This window comes from Somniosus microcephalus, chromosome 7 (genome assembly GCF_052327205.1).
Source record: "Somniosus microcephalus isolate GS21.2 chromosome 7, FLI_Smic_1.0, whole genome shotgun sequence".
In the NCBI taxonomy this organism is placed as follows: Eukaryota; Metazoa; Chordata; class Chondrichthyes; order Squaliformes; family Somniosidae; genus Somniosus; species Somniosus microcephalus.
Window position 1 is genome coordinate 67,230,293 of NC_140993.1, and position 22,187 is coordinate 67,252,479.

Below are 22,187 nucleotides of genomic sequence, written 5' to 3' on the forward strand. Positions count from 1 at the left end.
TCTATTGCCATTCAGATAATAATCTGCCTTCTGTTTTTGCCACCAAAGTGGATAACCTCGCATTTATTCACATTATACTGCATCTGCCATGCATCTGCCCAATCACCCAACCTGTCCAAATCATCCTGGAGTTTCTCAGCATCCTCCTCACAGCACACACGCCCACCCAGCTTTGTGTCATCTGCAAACTTGGAGATATTACATCTAGTTCCCTCGTCTAGATCATTAATATATATATTGTGAATAGCTGGGGTCCTAGGACCGATCCCTGCGGTACCCCACTAGTCACTGCCCGCCACTCGGAAAAAGACCCGTTTATTCCAACTCTTTGCTTCCTGTCTGCCAACCAGTTCTCTATCCAAGTCAGTACCTTACCCCCAATCCCATATGCTTTAACTTTACACGCTAATCTCTTATGCGGGACCTTATCGAAAGCCTTCTGAAAGTCCAAATACACCACATCCACTGGTTCTCCCTTGTCTATTCTACCAGTTACATCCTCAAAAAATTCCAGTAGATTAGTCAAGCATGATTTACCTTTTGTAAATCCATGTTGACATTGTCCGATCCTGTCACTGTTTTCCAAGTGCTCTGCTATTACATCTTTTACAATGGACTTCACTCTCCATCTTAATGAAGACATCTACCAAAACATACAGATGGGCCTTTACATCTATCACCTGCCTTTAATGGCCTCAAAATGGGTTCAGTACCCTTACCGCTCCAGTAACACAGACAAAAAGGTCGGCGACATTTTGAGAGGGGCCTATCATTAGGTGCTTGAAGCACCCACCTGTCTTGAGCGGTAGGCTCCTTTTAATAAGTAAATCATGGTCCTAGAACCCAGATTGCCACTGTGTCAGAACTGGACAGAGTGTGCACTGAGCATGCTCGACCAGTTACATGGGCGATGGAGCTGAAAAGGCCTGACAAAGGTAAATTTGGGATTATTTTTGTGGGGGCCACAATAATAATCTGGGCCGCCACCTCCGTGATCATATCCCCCCACCCACAGTTACCTTTTGCCTGTTTAGCGCCCCGCAGATCGCCGGCTTGATGTTAATGAGGCCGATGTGTCAAAGTTGTGGTGACATCTTTGTCACAGGTACGGACAATCAGCCGGCCCGCTGTTAGTCAGTTACTCAAAGCTCAAAATCAACCCAATGGTGCCTTGGTTTTAATGTCTCATCCAAAAGGATGTCGTTCCATGGTGCTCCACTGGGAGGATCAGTCTTGTCCCAAAGTAAGGCATGAACCCAGAACCTTCTGACTCAGAGCTGACAATCCTCAAAGTATAAGGACAGCGGTTCAAGAAGGCGGCTCACCACCACCTTCTCAAGGGCAATTAGGGATGGGCAATAAATGCTGGCCTTGCCAGCGACGCCCACATCCCATGAACGAATTTTTTTTTAAATTCCATTTAATTGTCAACCCAGATGTGATGAGTTCAAGTCCCGCCATGGTAAATTGTGAAATTGAATTCAATGAATCTTCTTTTGGTTCTTTTATTCTTTTGTCCGATCGCAGCCCTGCCTCCGATCTAGTTCCTTTTCTCTCCAGTTTTGAAGAAGGGTCAAACCCGAAACGTCAACTCAAATTTCTCTCCACGGATGTTGCCTGACCTGCTGAGTTTTTCCAGCATTTTCTGTTGTTATTTCAATGAATCTGGTCATTTGTGGGCTGGTATCAGAAAACAAACTGACCCGAAAAGCTGATGCATTGTCATAAACATCCCTGGTTCACTTATGACCTTCAGGGAAGGGAATCTACCACTGATCTGATCTATGTGACTGTAGTCCCGCACTATGTGATTGACTTTTGAAACCCTCAGGGCAACTAGGGATGGGCAATAAATGTTGCTTTGCCAGTGTCGCCCACATCCCAAAAATAAGAAAATAACCGAGGTTATTCAACTGAGGAGAGGCATCATAGCAAACCTAAACCCCTCAATATCTGCACACATAAATATTTCCCAGCCGGGGACACTGGATTGCTTGCTTCTTTTTCCTACACCAGCTAGCATAAAGGTACTGAGGCCAGTTAAAAAACCTGGGACTGAGAGGCCTGTTTGACTGAGTACCACCAACAGGCAGACCATACTTCAACTTTAGAAGATGAGGAATTAAGTGGAGAAGGTTGAGGGAGGGGGGAAAAAAAAGAGTTAAACGGTTGTTCATTGTAGAACATTTTTGTTGAGTTTTTAAGCTCTTGGAGTCGGTCCCAAATACATTGAATTAGATCTGAACAAAGGATCTGAGCAGAGAATGAGATACTCACATGGTAACAATGGGAAGTATTCAGTTCAGGTGGCTAGGCAAAGATGATACAGCTGTCAGTGTCACAGGTAAAGAATAGAGGTAAGTACAGTATTGCTAAAGAATCCTACTTAAGCATCAAAGAGCATGGGTGTGTAAGGCAAGATGTCAAGTGCAATGTGATTTGGAGAGCTGGAGAAAATGATGGGAGAGTTTGTACAGAATGAGGGCTTGTTCTGTTTTACACACCCACGTGCACAATGTGTAAACATTTGGGTGGGGGGATATCATGGACAAATCATGGACAGGAGGGAGATGGGATTTATAACTCATGCCTAAAAAAAAATGGCAGAACTAGTAAATTTCCCATGATCATTTGGTGAATATAAATTTTGTTTTATATACAAGATGGCGATGGGTTTGAGAGAGAAAAACCTTGCTTCACAGTGCCACCTAGTGGCCAGATCCTGCAACTACATTGTGACAATTGACATAGCAAAATTGAATAGAAAATGTTGACATATCAGTTTCCAATGGTAAAAGTTGACATAAATCTGTGACCAAAAATTGGGACAATAGGTAGTAAAGTTCATGGAGGAAGTACACACTGTATATTAAATCCTCCCTGACAAGTTGCACTATTGGCAGACAAAAAAAATCATGAGATCTTGTTCCCACATACCCTGTAAAGAGAGGAGATCAAGGGCTGGGGCGGAACGTCCACCTGTTGCACCAACCCCGCCATAACATCGCTCTCGTTACTCTTGCTATCCGAAAGCCATATAATCTCCTGGGAGAAGCGAAAAACCAGATTTTTTTTTGTTGAAAAAGGAAAATGAGTGGGGAAAAATCCTGTCCAACCCACTTAGTTGATCAAAACTAGTCCAGGAGGCCGCTCTGGCCACGATGGTTTTCTGTGTAGTTGTTTAGGACCCAACTGCTGTCTTGGAGTTAGTGGAGGTGAGGGGCTATTTGGGAGGGAAGGGGTGGAATTTCACTGTTCCCCTTGTTGTTTCTGCTCCATGACAGATTGGAGAGGTAGCCGTGGCTCAGTTGGTAGCACTCTTGCTTCTGAGTCAGAAGGTTGTGGGTTCAAGGCACACTCCAGAGAGTGGAGCACAAAATCTAGGCTGACTCTCCAGTACAGTGCTGCAATGTCGGAGGTGCCATCTTTTGGATGAGACATTAAACATGGTGTCCAGGCCAATGTTGATTCCTCACTCAACATCACTTTAAAAAAGATTATCTGGTCATTATCACATTGCTGTTGGTGGGAGCTTGCTGTGTGCAGATTGGCTGCTGCGTTTCCTGCATTACAACAGTGACTGCACTTTAAAATTAGTCATTGGCCTTAAAGGGCAGCACGGTGGCATAGTGGTTAGCACTGTTGCCTCACAGCGCCAGGGACCCGGGTTCAAATCCGGCCTCGGGTGACTTGTCTGTGTGGAGTTTGCACATTCTCCCCGTGTTTGCGTGGGTTTTCTCTGGGTGCTCTGGTTTCCTCCCACAGTCCAAAGATGTGTGGGTTAGGTTGATTGGCCATGATAAAAATTGACCCTTAGTGTTAGGGGGGATTAAATACGTGGGGTTACGGGGATAGGGCTTGGGTGGGATGCCTGTCGGTGTAGGGACCGGGTGCTAGGGTTTGGATGATCAGCCATGATCTCGTTGAATGGCGGAGCAGGCTCGAAGGGCCGAATGGCCTATTCCTGCTCCTAACTTCTATGTTTCTAAAGTGCTTTGGGAGGTCCTGAGGTTGTGAAAGATGCTATATAAATGCAAGTTCTTTCTTTTACTTTGGAATATCTGTACCACAGTTGGTGATGCTGATTTTCTGGGTAAATGTTGACCCGTGCTCATACAGTTTAATGTTTCTCATCGTAGTTTTAAGCTTTAAAAAAAATCATTAATTTAAACAAAAGAAATCCTGAAAAAGTTCTCTGCTCCCGTCCCACAACCTCTGATTAATAAGGCTCTTCTTTCCTTTCACTGCAGGTCTTTGGCAGTTGGTCATCAGTACTCGACATTGGCGACTCAGCCCATACTGTGCGGGAGTATCCCCGGCCTTGTCCCAAAGCAGCTGCGGTTTTGTCGGAATTACATGGAGATTATGCCGAGTGTGGCAGAAGGAGTGAAAATCGGGATCCAGGAATGCCAGCATCAGTTTCGAGGAAGGAGATGGAACTGCACAACTGTTGAGGATAATTTGGCCATCTTTGGACCCGTGTTGGATAAAGGTAATTAAATTATATCATCATCCCAGGAGAGGATATCTCCACTCTATTACAATGAGGCACGGTAAGCCAGTGTTACTGACTAATCTTGCTGTCGAGTGCCATAAGGAGTCATTCTCTGACCCTGCACTCCTGTTGGGAGCTTCACCTACTGGGAGAGCAGATCGGAAATTTAAGGGCACTCTGCAAGTGACTTTCCAAAATATGGCTCTAGAGAGGTGTGACTCTCCCTCGGGAGTGAAAAATTGGAAAATTATCCCTGTAGTCCCAAGCAGTATCTTGTCTCTGGGCCTCCTCAACAATGATTCCTCACACTACATCACGATAGTTGGGACTTGGGTCTACAGTTACTCTGATTAGCGGGATGTGAAAAGAGGTGTTCCCGAGGGATCTGTTCTGGGGCCTCAACTTTTCACCATACTTATTAATGACTTGGATGAAGGACCAGAGAGTTGTATATCCAAGGTGTGGAGATGCCGGAGTTGGACTGGGGTGGACAAATGTAAGAAGTCACACAACACCAGGTTATAGTCCAACAGCTTTATTTGAAATCACAAGCTTTCGGAGCGCTGCTCCTTCTTCAGGTGAAGTGGAGAAATGCATAAAGACACAGCTTATATAGTCAGATGCCATCCTACAGCTCATCCGCTTCATCCTTGACCACAATGTCTTCACCTTCACCTTCGACAACCAGTTCTTTACCCAAACACACGGAACAGCCATGGGGGCCAAATTCGCACCCCAATACGCAAACATCTTCATGCACAAGTTCGAGCAAGACTTCTTCGCTGCACAGGATCTCCAACCAACGCTATACACCAGATACATCGACGACATTTTCTTCCTATGGACCCACGGCAAAGAATCACTGAAAAGACTACACGATAACATCAACAAGTTCCATCCCACCATCAAACTCACCATGGACTACTCCTCAGAATCAGTCTCATTCCTGGACACACGAATCTCCATCAAAGACGGACACCTCAGCACTTCACTCTACCGCAAGCCCACGGACAACCTCACGATGCTTCACTTCTCCAGCTTCCACCCTAACCACGTTAAAGAAGCCATCCCCTATGGACAAGCCCTGCGAATACACAGGATCTGCTCAGACGAGGAGGAACGCGATGGACACCTACAGACACTGAAAGACGCCCTTGTAAGAATGGGATATGACGCTCGACTCGTCGATCGACAGTTCCGACTGGCCACAGCGAAAAATCGCATAGACCTCCTCAGAAGACAAACACGGGACACAACCAACAGAGTACCCTTCGTCGTCCAGTACTTCCCCGGAACGGAGAAACTACGCCATGTTCTTCGCAGCCTTCAACATGTCATCGATGACGACGAACACCTCGCTAAGGCCATCCCCACGCCTCCACTACTCGTTTTCAAACAGCCGCCTAACCTCAAACAGACCATCGTTCGCAGCAAATTGCCCAGCTTTCAGGAGAACAGCGACCACGACACCACACAACCCTGCCACAGCAACCTCTGCAAGACATGCCAGATCATTAACACAGATACCATCATCACACGTGAGGACACCACCCACCAGGTACATGGTACATACTCATGTGACTCGGCCAACGTTGTCTACCTCATACGTTGCAGGAAAGGATGCCCCGGAGCATGGTACATCGGCGAGACCATGCAGACATTGCGACAACGGATGAACGGACACCGCACAACAATCACCAGGCAGGAGTGTTCCCTCCCAGTCGGGGAACACTTCAGCAGTCAAGGACATTCAGCCTCCGATCTTCGGGTAAGCATTCTCCAAGGCGGCCTTCGAGACACACGACAACGCAAAATCGTCGAGCAGAAACTGATAGCCAAGTTCCGCACTCATGAGGACGGCCTCAACCGAGATCTTGGGTTCATGTCACGCTACATGTAACCCCACCTGATGCAGGGTCATCCAGACTCGAGTCGACATTGGCTTGTTCTCTCTACACAGATGCGGCCGGACCTGCTGTGATTTCCAGCCAAAAAAAATGTTTTTTGTCTTTTTTTGTTTTTCATACAGACCCCAGCATCTGCAATATTTGACCCCTTGTGACCCCACCTCATTGTTCTTTGATGTAATGTTTCCCTGACTGACCTGTTTGGACACCATTCACACCTTTGACTGCTGTGATTATCTCTCTGCCGAGGTGCGATAAATGGCAGTTGGAAAGGTTACCTGTAAACATCTGACATGATTCTCTGACTATATAAGCTGTGTCTTTATGCATTTCTCCACTTCACCTGAAGAAGGAGCAGCGCTCCGAAAGCTTGTGATTTCAAATAAAGCTGTTGGACTATAACCTGGTGTTGTGTGACTTCTTACATTTGTATATCCAAGATTGCAGATGACGCACATTTAGGAGGAACAATAAGTAGTGCAAATGGGAGCAGGAAATTGCAAAGAGACATAGACAGATTAAGTGAGTTGGAAAAACTACAGCAAATGGTGTTCAATGTGGGCAAGTATGAGGTCATCCACTTTGGACCCAAGAAAGATAAATCGGAATATTTTCTAATTGGTGAGAAACTAGGAACTGTAGAAGAGATTTGCAAGTCCAAGTGCAGAAATCATTTAAAACTACAGAAGATTAATGGAATGTTGGGCTTTATCTCAAGGGGTTGCAATACAAAGGGGAGGACGTTATGCTTCAGTTGGTCAGACCCCACCTGGAGAACTGCGTTCAGTTTTGGGAACAACTCTCAGGAAGGATATATTGGCCTTGGAGGGGATGCAGCGCAGATTCCCAGAACGATACGAGGGCTTAGGGGGGTTCAATTATGAGGACAGGTCGCATAAACATTCCCTTGCTGGAGAGCAAACAAAAAGGAGACCCAACAGCACTCAACTTCTGCTTCACTAAGATTCCATAGATGGGCAAGCCTTGAATTGAGACACGTGAAGCAGAAAACATAGGCACGATAGTGCATGTTGGAAGTAGAAATAAGAGGCACGTGCATTCTGTTGATGTTCATTGGGGAAGTTGAAAGAGCTACAGGAGTTAGTTAACTTGTCGCTCACCCTGTCCCAATAGTGTGAGGCAATAATGAACAAAGCAAATAGGATTCTGAGTTATATTGCCAGATCAATTAAGTTCAAACCCCACTGAGGTCATACTGAAGTTGTACAATATGCTATTCAATGCGTACATGTTACAGGTTACAGTGCACGGCAGAAGGATGAAGTAGTGCATAAATAAGAGCAATGAGGCCAATCCCAGTTAATAAGTTAGGACTCTACAGTCCTGAAGAGACTTGTCCGAGGAGACCTTGAATAGGATTGAGAAAGTAACTCTGGAACAGTGTTTTCAGATATGCCAGGGGGAGCAGGACAAGAGGAACAGGGTCAGGGTTGGGAAGGGCAAATTTAAGACCGACATTAGCAAGTATTTCAATAGCAAAATACTGCGGATGCTGGAAATCTGAAATAGCAACAGAAAACGCTGGAAACACTCAGCAGGTCAGGCAGCATCCAGGAGAGAGAAACAGAGTTAACGTATCGGGTCGAGGACCCTTCGTCAGAACTGGAAAAGGTTAGAGAAGACAGATTTTTAAGCAAGTGCAGGGACAGGGAGGGGAGGAAAGAACAAAGGGAGGGACTGTGATAGGCTGGAAGGCAGGAGAGATTAAAAGACAAAAGGGATGATGGTGCAAGGCAAAAAGAGAAGGTAATGGGACAAGTTAAGAAACAAAAGATGACTAGATGAGGTATGAATGGCGATGGGTGGTTGAGACCAGTGTCCTGGCCTCAGTTATGAACAGATGTTGTAATGGGAATATGGTAGGGTTGGTATTGTGCAAGTATGGAATCAAATGGGTTGAACGACCGTCTTTATCCCAATCGATCTGTTGAGAGCCACAGGAGATGAGGATGTGGGCAGCAAGTGGCCCTTGAGCTGTTTTATGAGTACAAACTAGGACCAAAGGAATACAAGGGCTGATTTTGGTTGGATCTGGGAGTGCACTCATGCACGGTGAGCATGGAGATAGAATTTACACCATCTCACCCAATTCACTGCACACTGAGGTATGAAAGTGCTGTCTTTTGAGAAGCCTCATTAAGAGCTTTGTTAAATCTTATAATTTCATGTAACTGTGTGATAATTGCCCCACACACATAATTTTCCAATTCCTTACAAGCACTGCTTGTGTGTATAAAATGGGGTCCTTATGTGTCAACTTCCTAAAGGTGTGTGTTTTTTGGGATGGAGGTTGCTTATTGGGTTCTTTCGCCAACGTTTATAGTGCTACATGAGCTCCTTTTCCTGCTCGGGGCTCATTTATTTGCATTGCAAAACTTTATTTCCCACTGCTTTTCCAAAGAACATTCACTTGCAGCAAATAGTTCAGAGTGGGAATTTAAAAAAAAAAAAAAAAATTATTTATTCTCCTGATGATGTGGGTGTCGCTGGCAATCCCTCATTGCCCTGAGAAGATGGTGGTAGGTCTTTTTGAACAGCTGGTAGCAGTTTAATACAACGGAGTGGCTTGCTAGACCACTTCAAAGGGCAGTTAAGAGTCAACCACATTGGTGTGGGCCTGGAGTCACATATAGGCCAGACCGGATACGGACGACCAGTTAAAGGGCATTGGTGAACCAGCTGAATTTATACGACAATTCAACAGTTTCATGGTCATTCTTTTTAGATTCCTTTGAGGTTTCTGCTGGCGCTGGATTTGAATGAGGAAGAGAATCACCAGGGTGACATAATGGCTGGAATTTTCTCAAGGGAAGCGGGTTGGGGCGGGGGGCCTCCGCGACGGGTGGGAAACTCGGGAGGCCGGGTTTCCCGTAGGCCCTGTCGACTTTAATGACGGGGCCTGATTTGATGCAAGGCCTCGGATTCCTGCCCACAGCCAGCCAGCTTGAGAGGCTGGCTGGCTGCGGGCAGGTAGGCTTCAGAAGCGAGGGGCCAGTCCGAGGGAGGGATCACTGGAGGGGGGAAAGCAATTGGCCGGGATCGGGGGGGTGAGGGGGTGGGAGGGGTGGGGGTGGGGAGGATCGGCAGGGGTTATGGAACGCGGGGGGGGTGGTGGCTGCAGTCAGCCAGGGGTGGGTGGGAGGGTTCGGCTGGGGATCGCGTGGGGGGAGGGGGGGGTCTGCCGGGAATCGTCTGGTGGTGGGGGGAGGGGGGGTGGGTGCCAGGGATCGGGGGTTGGGTCGGCCGGGGATTGGCGGGGGGGGGGGGGGAAGAGAGAGGATCGTGGCCAGCCTCATCATCATCGTTTGGGGGGGGGGGGAAGCCTGGGGAGGTGAATGGAGGCCTTGTGAGGGGGTCTCCGATCGCGGGGAGTGGGTTAGGCAGGGACCCTGGATCCAGGAGGTAGGTATAAAGCCGCTTGCCTCCTGGATGCAGCTGACCCCGCCCCTGTTTAACTGCTGGGTTTCACGAATTGTGTGAAACCCGTTCACAGTCAGTTAAACACAAAATGGAGGGGGAAAAGGTTTCCAGCCTCATTACAATATTTAAGTTAAGGTAATGCCCCCTGGGAGCGGCTTGGTTGCCCGCCCCGCCTCCGTTAAAACCAAACATGGGTGGATTGGAGGCGGGATCAGGATGGGAATCCCATTTTTAACAATTTAACTGCCCCCACGCTCCAAATCCACCTGTTTTTTATGGGGAATATTCCGGCCAAACTCACTATAAAATAGAAAACGCTGGAAAAACTCAGCAGGCCAGGGCAGCATCCGTGGAGAGAGAAACAGAGTTAACGTTTCAGGTTGATGACTCTGTTTCTCTCTCCACGGATGCTGCCCTGGCCTGCTGAGTTTTTCCAGCGTTTTCTGTTGTTCTTTCGGATTTCCAGCATCCGCAGTATTTTGCTATCGCTATAAAATAGCAGCTGTTGTTGTGTCACATGGTGTGACAGTACTCCTCACAGTGCCACCTGTAGGAGTAATAGGTACTGCAGGCACCTGCCATGAGTTATCAGTGATACCTGGGCAACACATATTGAATTTAATATGTAATAAATGTTTTTTTCTCTCCTACTCTATCCAACCCTTGGTGTTGTCTTTAATTATATGTCATGGCTTTAAATTTTTTTTAAAAGCTTTTTGTGTGTCTTTTTTGCAGCGACAAGGGAATCCGCTTTTGTTCATGCCATCGCCTCGGCAGGGGTCGCCTTCGCCATCACCCGCTCGTGTGCCGAGGGCACCGCAAACATCTGCGGCTGTGACACCCGGCACAAGGGCCAGCCGGGGGACGGCTGGAAGTGGGGAGGCTGCAGCGAAGATGTCGAGTTTGGGAGCATGGTGTCCCGAGAGTTTGCGGACGCCCGAGAGAACAGACCGGACGCGCGCTCCGCCATGAACCGGCACAACAACGAGGCCGGCCGTATGGTGAGTGTTCATTAAGATGGGAGTGGGGAAATGCAGCAAGCTCAGGATAAACGCGCACAACCTGTCACGTGATTGGGAAGATAAAGATGCATGAAATCGGGAAAACACAGCAATCCCACTCCTTCGAAGAAAGTTAGCTTGCATTTCTATAGCAAATGCATCCTGTGGTATGCACTGAGCTATACAGACCAGCAAGACCTGAGCTTGTTTCCCTGATCTATGGTGAATTAGCTGGTCTCAGGGAGGGCACTTTATGGGGCCTTGCGGGTGACACTGGATGGCCACATTTATTGCCCATCCCTGGTTGCCTTGAGGGCATTAAGAGTCAAGAATGTAGTGTGGGGCTGGAATCCTAGATCCAGACCAGGTAGGAGAGGCAGGTTTCCTTCCCTGAAGGACATTAGTGAACCAGTTGAGTTTTTATGGTGTTTTTACCTGGTGCCAGCCCACAAATCACCAAATTTAATGAATTCAATTTCCCAACTTGCCATGGCGGGATTTGAACTCATGACCTTGACTACTATACATGATACTGAGTGATATCTTTGGATGAGGTACTGGCGGGCTGACGGGACCTGTGGGACTCTACTACCACATGATTGCATTCAGCAGAGGAGGAGAAAACACTGGGGGAATTATTCCTCCCCCGGAACTTTCCTTCCTCTTTTTAAAGGAACATTCACTGGGGGCACTATCAGAACTGGAAATGTATCATGTGCTCAGTTGGGTCTTCATTTTCTAGGCTGATGGGAATCATGTGAAGCATTGTGATTGGATGCGTGGGATGGCCCGAATAGTAAGCAATTGAGGTGTCACTGTTCCGTTTCCCTTTTCAGGCCATTTTGGACCACATGCACCTGAAGTGCAAGTGCCATGGACTATCGGGGAGCTGTGAGGTGAAGACTTGCTGGTGGGCACAGCCTGACTTCCGTGTGATTGGAGATTACTTGAAAGACAAGTACGACAGCGCTTCCGAGATGACCGTGGAGAAACATCGAGAGTCCAGAGGTTGGGTGGAGACCCTTAGTCCCAAATATGCCTTATTCAAAGCTCCAACGGAGAGAGATTTGGTCTACTATGATTCCTCGCCGAATTTCTGCAACCCCAACCCTGAGACTGGCTCATTCGGCACACGGGACCGAACGTGCAACATCACGTCGCATGGAATCGATGGATGTGAGTTACTATGCTGCGGCCGTGGACATGACACAAGGACTGAGAAACGGAGGGAGAAGTGTCACTGCATCTTCCACTGGTGCTGTCATGTGAGCTGCCAAGAGTGCACGCGCATCTACAACGTTCATACTTGTAAATAGAGGGAGGAAGAGGCTTTCCCAGAAATTGGTGATGGTCCTGAACTGAAATATCTTACTACATGTAGAAGATCAAGATCTTATGCCAAGGCTCATCTTTGAGTCCATGGATTAATCTTACCCTGGTGACAATGCATTTTTAAATACTCATAGGAAAGAAACAGCATTGGCCAAATCTTCATACAATTTAACTTGGGACCTGCTCGCAAAGAAGGACAAAAACAGGAGCATAATCCTTATAGCATTGAAAAACTTTCAAGGGATGGGTTTCCAACACACAAATAAGCTGTGTCTGCGAAAGAACAAAGTGGATCTTAAGCTCCGCTATCGAACATTTAAATCAAAGAAATGCAACAAACCTTTGCGCGAGATCTGAAGAGGAATCCCAGAAGAGGGAGACAGGTCTTTGTAATGAACATTCTGAAGGTGAAAACATAGAACACGATGACAAGCCTCAATGGTCAGATGCAGTAGTGTAATTATTGTAGAGCTATTAAGGTCTTTTGAGTAAATTCTAACATAGTAGGTTATCTAAGAACTTCTGTTTGCTACCAGTGACCAGTCAGACTATTTTACGAGCTAGTAATCTATTTCCTCATGATTCCTCATGCGGTTGATTACTTTGGGATGGCTATATTTTTCAAGAGCAACTTCTCCACTATGGAACTGAGCGAAAAGATCCACTTAGGTTGCCTATTATCTCAAATATTTATTCAGTCAAATAATTTGATTGGTTATAGGTGGTCGTCATTTATTGAGTCTGGGCAGTTAGTTTCCAGTGAGAACACCTTTGAAGAGGTCCAACCACCTGGTAATACAAGAGCTTTCATTTCAATTTTGGGATAGAACAAGCCCCTCCCATTTTATGACATTCAAACCACTCCTCTATGGCAGCAATATTTTCAGGTCTTGGAAATTGCTGCAGTGTTACCATAGTAGCACAAGTGTCCAAAATGGAGACCAAAGTTGATGCTTAACTCCATTTAGAAAGCAGCCAAAGTGGGCAGCCAGTCAATATAATAAAAATGCAGATTGGACTGATGTTCTATCATTAGATGTACATTTACTCGCATCACATCGTATCATATCTACAAAGAATGGTGAACACCAGCAAGGCTACAGCACCATTATTTTACTGTATTTCACTGCTTTGTCTCCATGAAGCTAATGTTAGACTTTGGAATATTCTAGGTGGATTCCTGTTCTCACAAGCCTAGATCTGACTGGTAGGGCATAGAAAAAAGACTGACCCTCTCTCCCCATTATAAATATCCACAGCATTAGCCCCGCAGAAGTCCATGGACCATTATTTTTCCTCCCAGGAGGCTGCAGGGTTAAGATGTTTAAGGTAGTGGATAGGCTGCCAATCAAGTGAACTGTTTTGTTCTAGATGGTGTTGAGCTTCTTGAGTGTTGTTACAGCTGCACCCATCCACGCAAGTAGAGAGTATTCTTTCACACTCTTGACTTGTGCCTTGTAGGTGGTGGAGAGGCTTTGGGGAGTTAGCAGTTGAGCCATTCATCGCAGAATACAGGAGCAAGGATGTCTTGCTGCAGTTGTACAGGGCCTTGGTGAGACCACACCTTGAGTATTGTGTGCAGTTTTGGTCACCTTATCTGAGGAAGGATGTTCTTGCCATGGAGAGAGTGCAGCGAAGATTCACCAGACTGATACCTGGGATGGCAGGAATGACGTGTGAGGAGAGATTGGGTCAATTAGGCTTATATTCGCTAGAGTTTAGAAGAATGAGAGGGGATCTCATTGAAACTTATAAAATTCTAACAGGACTAGACAGACTAGATGCAGGAAGGATGTTCCCGATGGCGGGGGAGTCCAGAACCAGGGGTCACAGTCTAAGGATAAGGGGTAAGCCATTTAGGACTGAGATGAGGAGGAATTTCTTCACCCAGAGAGTGGTGAACCTGTGGAATTCTCTACCACAGAAAGCAGTTGAGGCCAATTCATTAAATATATTCAAGAAGGTGTTAGATATATTTCTTAAGGCTAAAGGGATCAAGGGATATGGGGAGAAAGCAGGGACAGGGTACTGAATTTGGATGATCAGCCATGATCTCATTAAATGGCGGAACAGGCTGGAGGGGCCGAATGGCCTACTCCTGCCCCTCTCTTCTATGTTTCTAATACCCAGCCTCTGACCTGCTCCTGCTTTGGTCAGGAGCTATCTGACTCTAAAGTATTACTTTCCATGCCAAAATTCGATAGGTTTGCACAGGCCATTTCATTGAAGACTCAGCATTATGGCTTGTGTCTACGTCAACTAACGCTTTGATTCATAAGCATACACTTTGACGCAATCAATGACAATGGTTTTAACTGTGGCGACTGCCCAATCATAGTGAGGCCTCGAGTATTTGGCCATCGGTGTGGCAACCAATGTTGAATCAAGTTATCTCCCATCCAATGAATGGTTGACCTTTTACCCGGGTAACATAGAGAACATAGGAATTGCTAGACATATAAAGACCAAGGTCCATCTAGTTCTTCTACCATCCTGGTAGTCTCACGATAAATCAATAATGGAGTTGTTGGTTAATCATAGGAATCAGTCTCTATCAATTAGTCTATAACTGACCCAGACATGAGGCGACGAAAACCCCAGTGGTGGAAAGGTTTGGGAACCATAGATCCAAGGTCACCCGTCCCTCCCAAGCATGCTACACTTACCATATTTATTTTTAATATTCATTCTCGGGATAGGACCATTTCTGGCAAGGCCAGCATTCTTTGCTAATTGCCCCGAGAAGGGGTGGTGGGTGAGTTTGCTAGACCACTTCAAAGGGCAATTAAGAGACAGTCATATTGGAATGGGACTGGATCACATATAGGTCAGACTGGGTAAGGATGGCTGATTTCCTTCCCATAAAGATATTAGTGAATCAGTTAGATTTTTACAACCATCTGACAGCTTCATAGTCATTTTTTTATTTCCAGAATTCAAATTCTCAAACTGCCTTGGTGGGATTTGAGCTCACATTCTACGAGATTATTAGTCTAGGCCTCTGGATTACTAGTCCTGTAGCATTAACTGAAGAAAAACCAAGGTGTTCAAGTCAGATTGTTGCAGTACAGTACTGCCTTTTCTTCGTACGATATCACCAGCATGGTTAACAAATGTTGGCTCAGATTTCCCTCTTGAACAACTAGTCAGGGAGCATCGTAAAGCAGACATGAAAATCGGGCAGGGAAGTCACACACCTAAAGCACTGCTCGCCTGATTGTGCATCCATTTACAGATTGTGTTCCAGGCATGATCCTCCCACCCAATTTTCTTCTATGTGCTCCACCTGTGTGATGTCTAGTGGCTGAGTACTAGAGAGGTAAACATGCTGCTATCTCCCAGCATCTTTATAAAGCTTTAAAGCATAAGAATTTACCTGACGAGGAAAAGGCCCTGAAGCTTAGCAAGCTTACCTTTCCTATTAATCAATCCAGCTAACCCCCTTCTCACTATATCCATCAATCCCTTCTCTTCTGAAACATGAGAACATAAGAAATAGGAGCAGGAATAGGCCATGCGCCCACTTGAGCCTGCTCCGCCATTCAGTAAGATCATGGCTGATTTTCTACCTCAACACTTGCCCGCCTTATCCCCATATCCCTTGAAATGCATCTAATTGCCTCTTGAACCCACTTCAATGACTTTTATTTCCAAAATAAAGACATCTAGGGGCACAACATTATTACTGATAACTCAGTATACAGTATTACTCCTTTAAAACCCAATACTGAAATTTGGACATGGGGGCCTAAATGGAAATCCAAGACCTAACTCTGCTTTTGGGCCTGAATCGTCGAATCATTGGATTATACTGCACAGAAGGAGCCCATTGGCCAATTGTACCTGTGATGGGTCTCTGAAAGAGTTGTCTATTTTGTCCCATTATCCTGTTCTTTCCCCATACCAATTTAATTTTTAATTTTTCAAAATATCTATCCACTTTCCTTTGTTTCACTTTGTCCAGAACAGTAGAATCAGAGGACACAGCCTGTGCTTGAAGCAGTATAAATTCAAAACTAATCTGAGGAAATAATATTTCAGTGAGTGAGTAGTCAATCTATGGAACAGGCTCGCGAGGGAGATGGTGGAAGCAGTTAGTATTGATTAATTCAATTGCAGATCACATAAATTTCTTTCAGAAAATAATATATTGTGATACAGTATATAAATAATTTGAGACATGACATGTGGTAAGTGTAGTGTGCTTCGAAGGAACAAGTGACTTGTTAATCCTGGGTCTGTTCTAGACTGATTGATTGCTATGATTTGTATAAACTCCATTCCCATTGTATTATGCAACTACCAGGATGGAAATGGTGAACCAGATGGACCTTTTGTCTTTTTCCATCTAGCAATTCCTATGTTCTTATGATTCTGCTTTCCTCACTGTTCCTGGTTGGGTACTCTACGTCCTAACAACCCTCTGTGTAGTAAAAAAGAATTCAATCTCCTAAGCGCTCCCATCATTCTTTTGTTGATGATTGGAAATTTATGCCCTCTAGTTACCGACTCACTGCCCGGTTGAAATGTTTTTCCTGATTTACTGCATTAAAAAGTCCCTCGTTATTTTGAACCACTGCCCTCTTTGTTCTACTGAAAGAAGCCTCCAGCTTCTCTGGTGTCTCCTCACTTTGATAACTGGGACTTTCTGTTGGATTAACTAGCGAAATGACATTCACTCAATACGATCAATTGCCTCGCCCCTCCATCTCTGTGTAACCTGCTCCAGCCCTACAACCCTCCAAGAACTCTGTGTTCTTCCAAATTTGACCTCTTGTCCAACCCCCACTTCCTTCATCCCCACATTGACGGCCGTGCCTTCAGACGTCTGGGCCCTAAGCTTTGAAATTCCCTCACTAAACCTCTCCACCTCTCTCTCTCTCTCCTCCTTCAAACCCTACCTCTTTGACCAAGCTTTTAATTACCTGTTCTAAGGTCTCCTCCTTTGGCTCAGTGTCAATTTTTGTCTGATAATGCTCGTGTGAAGCGCCTTGGGACATTTTCCTATATTAATGTGCTATATAAATGCAAGTTGTTGTTGAATGGCTACTTGGGTGAGATATTGGAGTGCAGCCAGCAACTATGTAGCCATAGCCCAATAAGAGTCAGCATCTTCAGCAAAGTACGGGGAGAAAATGGGAGGTTTATTGGAGCAGCCTGTCGGTCAGACTTTTAATTCCCAATTTTTGTACAAAATACTTTTGAATTTTATATTCCTTTAAAAAAAAATCAATTTTTTTAATAATTTATTTCAGAAAGAAATGTATATATTAGTAATTAAGGATATATATTTTGTTGGGTCGTTTTTTTTGCTTTGTGACTGTAGAGGTGACCTCAGACAACTGTTAATACTTTCCACTGACGACTTCTACACGTCATCAGTGACAGGCAGTGTTACAGTGTTCAATGTTAACACATCAATAAATAAATAAATAAAAACATTTCTTTGTCAACTGGCAGTGCTGGTTCATTCTTGTCTTATTCTTGAGTTTGAATCTGATCTGTGTGTATATGTCTCTTTGTGCATTGGTATGAGTGTGGGTGCGCAGTGGGTGAATCCAGTCTCGCCTCTGAGTCAGAAGGTTGTGGGTTCATAGAAACATAGTAGATAGGAGCAGGAGTAGGCCATTCGGCCCCTCGAGAACATTGCCGGAGAGCAGGAAACTCCCAGGTTCGATTCCTATCTCTGCTGAGTTACCTGATCTCAATCAAGACAGTAGAAAGGACGCTACAGTTGCCTCGCTGCCCTTGAGCTGGAGAGGAGGAAAAGAATCAGCATGGATCCTGCTCCTGATCGCTATCTAGTGACCTCTGCATGAACGTTCCGGGGCAGGAGCTGGATTTCTCAGCTAACAATAGGAAGGAACATAGGAACAGGAGTAGGCCATTCAGCCCTTTGAGGTTGTTCTGCCATTCAATGAGATCATGGATGATCTGTATATTAACTCCACCTACCCACCTTAGTTCCATATCCCTTAATACCCTTGCCTAATAAAAACAGATCAATCTCAGTTTTGAAATTTTCAATTGAAAATTTCAATCGACAGCTTTTTGGGGGAGAGAGTTTCAGATTTCCACTATCCATTGCGTAAAGAAGTGCTTCCTGCCATCACCCCTGAATGACCTAGTTCTAATTTTAAGGCTATGCCCCCTTGTTCTTGACTCCCTCACAAGAGGAAATAGTTTCTCTCTACCTACCCTATCAAATCCTTTTAATCATCTTAAACACCTCAATTAGATCACCCCTTAATCTTCTAAACTCAAGGGAATACATGTCTAGTCTATGCAACCTGTCCTCATAATTGAACCCTTTTAGCCCCGGTATCATTCATAATCAACGAGTAGAACATCTAGCCTTGAGTTTGGCTGCGATTGTTCCACAGTCAAATTGTTTGCCTACTCTCACTGTGTAGGTTCAGTGTGGTCCGTTGCAAGGTAATGGGGGTGCAGCTGGTTGCCATGGAAACACACCTTAGCATGAGTCGGTGCTTTCAGGGGAGAGGGAGAAAATTGAATGGATAGAAATTTTGCTTATATCGGACAATAAAGTAAATCTTAATTAGAAACTGAAATCTCTTTGCTCATTTTAAAACCTGATGCAGACATTCATCAATTTTCTTGAGCCAATCTGCTAAAGTTACTAAACTTTTCCAATATACACACAGCAAAGTCCCACAAACATCAATGAAATAAATCTGTTTTAGACGTTGGTTGAGGGGTAAATGTTGGCCAGGACACCGGGAGAGCTCCCTTGCTCTGTTACGAATAGCACCATGAGATCCTATACGTCCAACTGAAAGGGTAGACGGGGCCTCGGTTTAACATCTTATCTGATAGACGGCAGTGCAGCTCTCCCTTAGTACTGCACTGAGGTGTCAGCCTAGCTTATGTGTTCATGTCTCTAGAATGGGTCTTGAACCCACGACCTTCTGACTCAGACAATGCCACTAAGCCAGAAACACTTGCCAGTGGTCCCTTGCTGGACAATTTCTATGGGGGAAAAATTTGTTAGCGACTATTTTGGGTCACTAACATCACCTGAGCATTAAATTTAGCGTCTGGCGAAAAATAGTGTCGCCGATTGCTAACTTCAGTTTTAGCGCCCCAAGAGAAAGGTGGAGTGCTAATTCAAGCACTCCACTTCCTTCTTAGAGCGCTAACCCTGAATATTGGGGTGGTGCGTTCTGCAGCGCTACACACTGGGCCATGTAGTGCTGCCACATGGAAGGGCTCTTCTCCTCATGAGGGAGGGCCCAAGCCCACAACTCTGTGGGGCCCTACTTGGACCACCAAGAGGAGTGCCGGGCTGCCAGATCGTGGCACGGATCCCGCGTTCAAGGACGCAATGGGCTACGACAAGCAAGTCAGCTAATTTTCTTTCCCCACCCATTAGTTACCTCCCCTTTAGTTAGCACCCCGCGAGCCTCCTGCTGCTCTATTCCCGCCCCCTGAATTGGTCACTGTTATTGGGGCGCGGGAAAATTTTGCAGGCGGGGTGAAAACGATGTGCTGCGCACGGTGATGACGTCATCGCTGCTTGTGCAGCAGAGCGGGGCGCTACCCATTACCGCTGCCGCTAAACTCCCACTGAATTTAGCGGGAGTCGTTAGCAGCGCCATGCCCAGATGAAAAGTCATTTGCGCCCCGTTAGCATCCCCGGAGGTGCGAACGAGAGGCACAAATGCACCAAATTTCTAGCCCTATATTCTTTATTCACCGCCTTGTTTCACACATGTATACTGTCCACTTGGGCACCCGTTGAGTGTCTGTGGAGCCATATCTGAGCGTGAGGCAGCACCTTCAGGAGAGAAAACGAACAAGGGGAGAAAATAAAGTGCTATCATCCTTCAAAACAAGGAATGAATCTAGCAGAAGTGGTAAAAAGACCATCATGTTTATTGCTAATGACTACAGATCAAGCGCATACTTATCCTTATGACACTATAATTTCTTCACACCCCATCTGTCTGTTTTTGTTTCTTTGTGTTTCGAACCAGGTTGTTTGGATAGGATGAAAGGGTGGCTACTTCGATGCTCTCTCTGATCTGTCTTTTCTCCCTGTATTGTTTTAGTCATTGGCAAGGCAGTGTTAGAACAACGCCTCAAGCTATGAAAGCTGCATTTCCCTCAACCTAATTAGTAGGCTCAACCGAGGTACCTCATAAAATGATACTTTTCTCAAAGGATAAACATTTTTACAAGTCACTCAAGTCATCAAAGGAAGGTAATGCTGGTGGGTGGGAATGGCACAGCCTCATTCAACCTTTGGTGTGACTCCTATTTGAGGCCTGGGAAAATAGGCCTTGGTATTTTTTCATTCATTCTCAGGATATAGGCATCGCTGGCTCGGCCAGCATTTATTTCCCATCCCTAGTTGCCTTTGAGTAAGTGGGGGAGAGCTTTCTTCTTCAACTGCTGCAGTCCATGTAATATATGTGAATGTTACCTCAGCAATCACTTGAACATGTTATCTGAAGGACAGTGACCTCCAACAGTGCAGCACTCCCTCGGTACTGCATGAAGTGTCAGCCTAGCAGATTATGCGCTCAAGTCTCTAGAATGAGGCTTCAACTCAGGACAGAGGTGAGAGTTCTACCACGCATCCTAGGCCAGTGTTGCCCAATAAAAATCACTGACTAGCCACAGGTGTGGCTACAGTGACACATGCACTCATTTTGGTAGAAAACACCTTACATACCCTCATATAATACAGATAAATGTACTTCACATGTGTATATTTACTTAATAAACATCTACCATCCTTCAGTAACCAAGGAAGTAAAGCACTCACAATGATCAGAAAACACTCACACTCTGCTTTTTGTCTTACCATTTTACCAATGGATGCACAAAAAGGTTAAAGTTCACATCCAAACACCGTGAGATCGCATGCCCTATGATGGTGTCTATTACTCATTTTTATTTACTAATCAGAAGTGCAATTGGCCACATCTGGATTCCAAATTAGCCACATGTGGCTAGTGGCTAATGTATTAGACAACACTCATCACTGTTAGTACTAACCATTGATATTATTCATCACTGATAGTACTAACCATTGATACTATTCATCACTGATAGTACTAACCATTGATACTATTCATCACTGATAGTACTAACCATTGATACTATTCATCACTGTTAGTACTAACCATTGATACTATTCATCACTGATAGTACTAACCATTGCTAGCAATCACAGACAGTATTTAGCATTGATGACTGTTAGTTCTTACTATTGATAGCATTCATCACTGAAATTAAGAAAGACTTGCCTTTATATAGCAGCTTTCACAATCACTGGACATTCCAAAGTGCTTTACAGCCAATGAAGTATGTAGGAAACGCAGCAGCCAATTTGCACATAGCAAGCTCCCACAAACAGCACTGTGAAAATGACCAGATAATCTGTTTTAGATGTTGATTGAGGGATAAATATTGGCTACGACACTGGGGATAACTCCTCTGCTTTTCTTAGAAATAGTGCCATTGGATCTTTTACGTCCACCTGAGAGAGCAGACGGGGCCTCGATTTAACATCTCATTTGAAAGACGGCACCTCTGACAGTGCAGCACTCCCGCAGTACTGTACTGGAGTATCAGCCTATTTTTGTGCTCAAGTCTCTGGAGTGGGACTGTGAACCCACAACCTTTTGACTCAGAGGCAAGAGCACCACCAACTGAGCCACAGCTGACACACTGATACCACTAACCACTGACAGCATTTTTAACTGGTAATACTAACCAATGATAGTATTCATCATTGATAGCACTGTTCATTGGTAGTGCTTACCATTAATAACATTCAAGATTGCTAGTACTCACTACAGTGTTATCTTTCCCTTTAAATTAACATGATTATTTACTGAGAAAGCTATTTTATAAATGGCAGAATCACGTTGTAGTATCAGTGTATCACTGACTTAAAACTAACCTCTTTGACCAAGCTTTTGGTCACCCTGTCCTAATATCTCTTCATGTGGCTTAGTCTCAAATGTTGTTTGATAATGC

At 45.2% G+C, this 22,187-nt stretch overlaps 1 protein-coding gene across 1 annotated transcript in view; it reads left to right on the forward strand.

The window, feature by feature from the left end:
* The window catches only part of wnt3a (wingless-type MMTV integration site family, member 3A), a 135,298-nt gene extending 123,138 nt beyond the window's left edge, over positions 1–12,160 (forward strand). Inside the window, exons 2-4 of the mRNA XM_085992102.1 lie at positions 4,251–4,492; positions 10,579–10,844; positions 11,681–12,160. Of these exons, the coding sequence (XP_085848228.1) occupies positions 4,251–4,492; positions 10,579–10,844; positions 11,681–12,160 (988 nt within the window). The remainder of the gene's footprint in view (positions 1–4,250; positions 4,493–10,578; positions 10,845–11,680) is intronic.
* The last annotated feature ends 10,027 nt before the right edge of the window (positions 12,161–22,187 follow it).